Genomic DNA, 8,237 nt, shown 5'->3' with positions numbered 1-8,237 from the left:
TACTATAGAAGTAACTAGTCAAAGGTAATTAGTTCATTAATGGAAAATGAACACGAAGCTGGCAGGCCACAGTCTCGATCTCTGAGAACCCCACTTCTCAGCTTCTTTGTAAGAGAACTCTACAGTTAGCTGCCACAGCGGGTGGTGACTGATGCTCTCCCAGCTAGCTCCCTCAAGTCCTTCATCTCTAAGATCCAGGAACAGTAAAACTCTGAGAGAGGCCCAAGGTGCTTCTCTTCCAGAGGCTCCTTCCTGGAGCAAGGTTGTCTCAGGCAGAGGTGTACCATGCCTGAGAGGCAGCGGAGTGGAACACTTAGCACTAGAGAGCCTTGGCTGGGCTCCTGGCTCCCCAGGCCTCAGGGAAGGGGCCAGCTAGAAGCTTGTTGGAGGGACTCTGGCCCTGGCCACACTCAGAGAGCTTACATCTGAACATAATATGCTCCTTATTAAAATGATATTTTCACCTGGATGTGTTTGAGGGGGTACTCACTGTGTGGGGTTCCCCATGATGGGAACTTCATCCCAAAGTGGCAGGCTAGGCACCAGTAGCAGGTCACTCAGCTCCTTTAAAGGCTACTCTCAACAACCCTCCACTAAGGGCCACTCAGGACCACTGCCCACTGTCAGTGGGCATGGCACCAGACGCCCGAGCCAAGGTCTGCGGGTGTGGCAGTGATAGAGCACCTGCCAAGGATGCACATGGCCATGGGTTCCAGTCCTAGCACTCCCGTGCTCGCGTGCACACACACGCGCGCGCGCGCGCGCGCACGCACACACACACACACACACACACACACACACACAGAGTTTTCAGAGTCATCAGCTATTCAACAAAGGATCAACCCAACATGTCACCCTCCCAGAGTCCATCCTGGAGTTAGCAGACCTCCTACCTGAAGGAGGGGGCTGGCGCTGAGCCTGAGGGTTCCCTGTGCAGGAAGCCCAGGCCCACGAAGGCTCTCTTCTCCAGCAGTGACCTGGGTAATGAGAAGCCCACTGAACGCTGGCCAGGAGTTCATTTGAGTGTATGAGCACTGCCAGCAAATGCAAGGAAGGAACCTTTTAAAGGAAGCCACGCAAGCAGTACCTGCCGACGTGAATTTCATAATCCATGGTAAATTTGGTATTGAAGTAAGACAGAGACACACATGAAATGGCCACAACACACATTTGGTTTCTGAATCGATTTGGGGTCAAAGTGACTCTGGCTGTATGGGTGGCTCTCTGGCAATGGCCACATCCGAAGCAGGGCCACCTTTGAACAGGGCCACTGCTGAACTCCACAGCCCAGGGACAACATGGGGGGGGGCACTTGGCTCTATGGAAGGAAGGGCATTTCATTAGAAACAGGGTCTAGAAATGCCTAAGTACACTGTCCACCTCCCACCCTGCCCGCCCCACTCAGATAATACACAAATCCCAGCAGGAAAGAGGCATCCTGTAGCCGCCACCACCACATGTTCATTCAGAAGCCCCATGGAAGGTTTCCACTTGGCACCTGTAGCAGCAGCTTGGGTTAGCAAGAGTGAGGGGTGGGAGGGGTTGGGGTGGGGGCTAGCTGATGTCCCAGACCACCAGAGGTTACAGGAATGGGGGATGAAGTCATTGCCTCCTGCCAATGATAAACCATGGGTTTAAAATTCATTAACATTCATTTTGGTGATAAAAATTCCTTAGGGTGGGAGCAAGATCACATCCCCAAGCAAATGTTAAATTAACCCTTCCTGAGGGAAAGGGATGGGGTTAGACATCATATTTTCAAAAGGACACTACGTGCAGAGAGGGCACCTGCAGCTTCCGCCGACACCCACAGTGACGACAGACTTGGCACGTTCTGCAGTGACATGATTTTTCTTCATTCATCCATCAAGTTCGACAGCGACACCCACCGGGCACAGAGGAAAGGTATCCCTCCTGGGGACGGCCAGGGAAGGCCGCTAAAGGGGCAAGTCCATCCTGTCGGGGTCACACGGTGGGGCTACAGCAGAGTTAGCTTGGAAAGACCAACTTCAAACTCTGCAAAAGACACTTAGAAACAAAAACATGATCTCTTGGGAAAAAAAATAATGCAACAATTTTTAAATTTCATGCAAATTGAGGGATGAAAGAAACGATAAAAGGTTCTGAAAAAATAAACATGATTCTATTTGGGCGGAAGAAGTTTGTCTCCGAATTCTTGAAAGCCATGCCCCAGCTGTGGATGTCACGTGTCCAGTTTCCATCCCTCCCCCAGCCGTCCTCCGCGGCTTCCAGGGAAAGGGGCAAAGTCTTTGGTCTCAAGGCTGTAGGACGCAGCATGGCAGACAAGCTCAACTAGCGGAAGTCATGGTCAGACCAAGTCCAGGAGGGCCGGACAAGGGGGCCCGAGGGGCCCTAGATGGCGCCTTCACTGTGCAGGCTGTGGTTGGCCTTGTTGTGTGACACACAGTTCTGTTCATTGAGCAAGTTGGCCGTCTCGTCTGGCAAGCCGTCATGCAGCTCCGTAAGAGTCAATTCAATTTTAGTATTTTCACTGTCTGAAGACTGAGGCGTTTTGTCCATCCGAGACGCCATCAAGGCATTTTGGTATTGCTGTCTGGAGATCTGGGGCCAGAAGAGGACACAGAAAACAAACCAAGAGAACTTATTTTTACGTTCTCTTGTCTCCTAACACCGTATCACACCCTGAATACCCCAGGAGGCCCAGCTCTTTTGCTCTAGGAGGAATCATCCTTGAGTAGAAACAGCCACTCTGAAAGGTTCATACTGACTGCCAAGATCCAGCCAGCTCTCACCACTAGAACCATTTCTACATCTGGCCTCTTACATTCAGAGACAAGAAAAATGGTTATCAGCTTCATTGAAAGCTGCTTGGGTCTCCGAAAGATGGCTAATTCAGGCTAAGGAAAGGCCCTGTGTCCAGGGCAGAGGCAATCCCAGGGCTTTTCAGGCCAAGCAGAGAGTCACCAGCCACAGGCTCCAGAGAACTGAGAATGGCTTTCCCTCATCCTGTTCCGGTTCCCTGCCATGGCCACGTTTGCTTTGGCTGCTCATGGGATGGAACGGAGGTCCATGTGTTTCTCAACCTGTGCTGAGCCCAGAGAGGGAGGTGGGACGTTTTGACAGCCAAGGGGAAGCTGTCAGGGAAGTGGCTGTACCTGCCAGATCTAGCCGTGTAGCCCTCCCCACTCACCTTGACGAACTGTAGGTCAGAGAGGGCTCGTACTGAGTAGTCAGGGATGTAGACTTGAAGGAAAGAAGAACTGAGCTGGTTGTTGCTGCTCCCCAAGGTTGGCGTCATGGCGTCAATCCGGTCACTCCGACTGAGAGAATCTGAGTGATTCAGGCCACAGGGGCGAGGAGGTGACTTATTTTCACCTAGAAAAAGGGAGAGAAAACAGCCTTTAAAGCACTGTAGGTAGAGCCGCTGGAGAACGCTCGCTTCAAATGAAAAGCAATCCCACAAGCGCCCACACATCTCTCCCACAGATACACACAGCTCAGCTGCGACAGAGCAGGGTATAAAGGCCAAAGCTCAGTAGCTGGGAACCCGCCTTTCAGGGGAGCATCACGAGGTACACAGATAGGGCTGAGGATAAGGCCTGGGTCACGGACGCTACCCGATACTAACAAGGACCATAAAAGGCTCTCCATTATCTGTCCAGGAGCCAAACAAAATTATCAAAGACCCTCTGTCTCCTTTGCCTCTTAGCCATCAGCCAGCTCAGGTATTCCATCACGCTAGGTGACAGGAAACCCTTGAGAGGCCTGCTCGGTGTCTTGGTGATACGGGTTTCTGCAGTGATCTCCTTGGAGCAAGCATTCTGAACCTGGATCCCTCTGGAAAAGCAACGCAGTGCTTTCTCCGTACCACCAAACCATCTCTCCAGCTCCCGTTCCTTGCAGCTTTAACAATGAATTATGTTAAAGGTAAAATACCACTGGGTGTGGTGGCACACCCCTGTGATCCCAGCACTGAAGGGGCAGAGGTGTGTGGATTTCTGAGTTCGAGGTTAGCCTGGTCTATAGAGGGAGTTCCAGGACACCCAGGGCCACACAGAGAAACCCTGTCTCAAAAAACTAAACTAACCAGCCAACCAAGTAATAAATAGATCCCATGTCCTCCCTGAGGAGGCCTTTTCATCCTGCTGTTTCAGCCATCTGCACACAGTAGATGGGCTCTGAATTGCAGAATGCCACAAGAGTAGAGGGGACCCATGTTCCCATCTTCCGAAGCCCTTAAAAGATGCCCAGAAAAGAGTCAGCCTGTGGCAGGTCCTGCCCTCCAACTATCAAAGTCTGTCACTGTGGCCACAGCCTACCTCCTACTTCAAGTGACTGGTTTACACAGTGCCACTGAGCAACTTGAAACCAGCCGAAGAACCTGAAGTACTGCGGTCCCCTGAAGCTTTCCACTCTTCATAGTGGTACTAAAGTCCTCAGCCCACCCTCACCGCCGTGTCCACTGGGGAACTCCTCTCAGGACTCCCAGGCCACATCCCCCTCTTCCACCAGTTCTGCCACACAGCTCACATGCTGGCTTCCCACAAGTCAGCGTCCGACTCAACAGTGCCCCCTACTGTCCCAGCCACCTCCTGAGAGAACAGCACTCTTAGAGCAGAACTTTGAACAGGGACCCCACTCTGCCCAGCTCCAGAGTCCTTTCTGTAAACTGCACAGTGGTACCCAGCTCCCGGGAGATACAGCGCTGGGCACAGCACCACACCCAGTGAGTGCTGGATGGATGTTGACATGCCCCGCTCTCTCCTGTTAGCCTCTCCCAGACCACGCTCCTGGATCAGGCCTTTATCTCTAAGTCATATGTTTCTGCATGTCATTTTGTTTAATATATTTAATGTTTTTCTGATAGGATTTTATGCTTTTTGTAGGTCTACAATCAAAACTTCCAACGTAAAGAACAAGAGATCCTTACTAAAATATAGTATAAAAGTCAAACCAACAGATCATTATTTTAAACATATATTATGAAAGTAAAATTAAAAATTGAGGGGTGTGTTTAGTTGTATGAAGATATTTTGAAAAAGCTAGTAGAAAGAGTAGACAATATAAAGCTCTCTTTTCTATGAAATATGTATGTATGCTTTTTGTTGTTGTTGAAATAAGGTCTCACTGTGTAGCCCTGACTGGCCTGGACCTCACTATGTAGACCAGGCTGACCTGGAACTCACAGAGATCCACCCATCTATTTCTCTCTCTTGAATGATGTCCACATAGGTGTTTAAAACAGTGTTTACTTCTGTGGTTTCAAGGTATTAAAGGCAAGGCACCTGGGTGGCAGGGTCACTGCTCCTTGGCAGGCGGGGGTCAGAGCCTGGATTCTTCTAGACTCCCAGTTAGTGAACACTGCTTTCTGATTGGTTTGTTGGGGCTGCGTACGCGCGCACGCATGCACACACATGTGCACATGCATGTGATGAACCTCTTATTGTGCCTGTTGTCACAGCCACCCATTGCCCACACTCCTTCTACAGAGCCATGGGCCTGACATGCCTGCCTGGGAGCACACCTCCCGGCGTTAATACTGCTCAGCATCTCAAGGACAAGATTAAAATCTTAACACCAAGTAAAGAAAGAGCGGGCTTACGGCACGTGGCCAGCGACACTCGCTAAGCCTTCTCGACAGGAAACAGCAAACCTTGGGAAACCATTGTACACCTGTTCCCTACAGACTCACACTCAATTTTCACTCACAAAAAAGTAGTCATAAAAGTTTAACTACTTAATGTAAAATAATTGTAGAAAGATGGGAGACTAGGACCTTTGTGACAGTGCAGGACAATCTGCCACGGGCCAGAGAGACTTCACCAGTTTTCTGTGGTTGTTTGCTACTCTTCAATGAGAGCTGTGTGTTTTCTCAAGAAACTGCTAAAAGTTTCTCTCCAGACAGTACTCTGATGTAAAGAGGGATCTGGCCTCTTCTCACTAGTCTTAAGACCTGAGCAGAATGGTGAAGGACACACAGTGTTCCATCCCAGGTGTGACCAAAAGCAGCAGGCAGGAGCGTCCCTGCTCAGAAAGGGCATGCTTGCCTCCAGGGTGGACTTCCTCTTGGTCCCAGCCTCCTGCTGAAAACACTGGACCCTGCTGTGGCCTGACAGGGACAGCCCTGGGTCTGACTTAACTCGCAGTTGCTTTCATTCTAAGGATTTCACGAAGCCTTCTCTACCGCGTTATCCATTCCTAATGCAACTTACAAAACAGCAGCTCGGCCGTCTGAGTTCTGATAGTTACTACTTGTGTACTTTGGATGTCTCAGCGAGTGGGGCAATCAGTTTCCATCCTTTATCCAAAATCCGTGAGATAAAGGACTAAATTTCTAGCTGCAAATTGGTCCAAATGCACCACAAACCACAAACTGTTCAGCAGCCCTGAAGACTCACCTGCAGGGAGCCCAGAGAGCCCAGACCCACAGAGCAGAAGCCGGAGCAAGCTCCGCCCCCGGCTGGGTTCATGCTTTGCTATCAAATTTGTATGTCAAGGTTTTATGACAGTAAGAAAGATGAGACGCCAATTTTTGCTGGGCTTGGTGGCACCCAACCAGAATCCAGGCACTTGGGAGGCAGAGACCAGAAGATGCTGAGTTCAAGGTCATCTTCAGATATACAGTCAGTTCAAGTTAGGCCAGCCTGGGCTACAAGAGACCTCAACTCAAAAACCAGACAAAACAAAAACAAAATCAAAATCAAAACCTTTTGAGCTGGACATGGGGGTGCACCCCTTTAGTCCCAGCACTCAGGAGGCAGAGGCAGGCGGATCCCTGTGAGGTACGGTCTGCTGGTCTACACAGGACAGCCAGGGCCAAGACCTTACCTCAAAACCAACCAAGCAGACAAACAACCCCTCTCAGTATTGGCTTACTTTGCTTTTCTGGCTTTTTGCTTCAGTTTATTTTTTCTATCCTACCTAGGAATCCTTTCTTTTGACTACAAACTGGTAGGCAGAATAATGAACGGTGCCTCGTTTGCACCATAGGCACCTTCTGGAAGGGGCAGGATATCATTGTTACTGCAATGGCCGCAGGCCCGTGGGCCAGGACCTTCAAGGCAGGCCGGCCTATCTACTCCTGCCCAGATGGAGCAGGCATCGTGAAGAGAGCTGCAATTCTAAGGAGACGTAGCATGCAGATGACGTACTGGGCTTTGACGAATCCACTTCAATATCCCTGCAACTTTGTAAACAATCAGCAAACATGAGTGAAGAATGGAAGGCAAATATAAATGCATGGGTGTACGTGAATGCATGTGTGTGTTCTGCTCATTGGTTTGAGTTAAATAGCTCTGTGAATGAATATCTTATGCTTAGACATGCCAAACTTGAAGTGTGTGTGTGTAGGCCAGAGGTCAACCTTGGATTTTCCTCACTTTGTTTAGACAATGTCATCCCCTGGGACCTGGGGCCCCCTGATTTAGCCCATCTGGCTGGCAGTGAGCCCAGGGTTCCTGCTGTCTCCACCTCCCTAGTATGGGGGATAAAACCAGGCTACTAGGTTGGCTTCTGGGAGCTGGTGCCCCAGGGTTGTCATCCTCCTGCAGCTAGCATTCAGCAACTGCACCATCTCTGAAGCCCTATGGTAGGGTTCTGAAGGCAGGGTTTTACTCTAGCTATTCTGGCTGCAAACTCACTCTATGTAGCCCAAGCTGGTCTTGAACATGTGGCAATCTGCGTATTTAAGCCTAAACACAGAGATTAGAGGTGTGGCCACCACACCTGGCTGACAGCAGACTCATAGAAACATTAATTAATTTTCTTCCAACGTAAGCATGGGCTCCTCCAAGTACCAGTGCTCTAGAGCATGATAGAGTTGGACTGTAAATTGCATCGGTCAGATTAAAACCTACGAGCTGTATGGGAAAAGGGCAATGCAGGAGAGCTGCATCACCCCACACAGATGTCTGACAAGCTACCCTTCTTCAAGACAGGATCTTCCTATGTTATTATGTGAACTCTCCTGCCTCCGCTCCTGCGTGCTGGGATACAGGTGTGTACCACAACAAGCTCAATTAAGGCTGAGCAATTTTAATTAAAGAAAGATTAAAACTTTTCTTTGTAGTGGGCTTATTAGGCCTGGCCATGCTCTCCTGCTGGGGGGTAATCAGCTGCTGGTTAGGAATGTGCACAGCACTGAGCCCAAACAAAGGTAAGAGCCCAGAGCAGCAGGGTCATCTGCCTAAGGAGAGCAGAGAGTCACAGTGTGTGTGTGTGTGTGTGTGTGTGTGTGTGTGTGTGTGTGGTGTGTG

At 49.9% G+C, this 8,237-nt stretch overlaps 1 protein-coding gene across 2 annotated transcripts in view; it reads right to left on the bottom strand.

The window, feature by feature from the left end:
* Nucleotides 1-1,096: 1,096 nt before the first annotated feature.
* The window catches only part of Cnnm2 (cyclin and CBS domain divalent metal cation transport mediator 2), a 120,418-nt gene continuing 113,277 nt past the window's right edge, over nucleotides 1,097-8,237 (bottom strand). Inside the window, exons 7-8 of one of the 2 annotated variants that reach the window (XM_021151392.1) lie at nucleotides 3,173-3,357; nucleotides 1,097-2,583 (exon numbers count right to left, since the gene is read on the bottom strand). In XM_021151392.1, coding sequence (XP_021007051.1) covers nucleotides 2,374-2,583; nucleotides 3,173-3,357 — 395 coding nt within the window. In that variant the 3' untranslated portion in view covers nucleotides 1,097-2,373. The remainder of the gene's footprint in view (nucleotides 2,584-3,172; nucleotides 3,358-8,237) is intronic. The other variant, XM_021151393.2, reaches the window with a different exon arrangement.

Source organism: Mus caroli, chromosome 19 (genome assembly GCF_900094665.2).
Source record: "Mus caroli chromosome 19, CAROLI_EIJ_v1.1, whole genome shotgun sequence".
Lineage (NCBI taxonomy): Eukaryota > Metazoa > Chordata > Mammalia > Rodentia > Muridae > Mus > Mus caroli.
The sequence above is the reverse complement of the archived record's forward strand: the minus strand, read 5'-3'. Positions and strand labels throughout refer to the sequence as shown.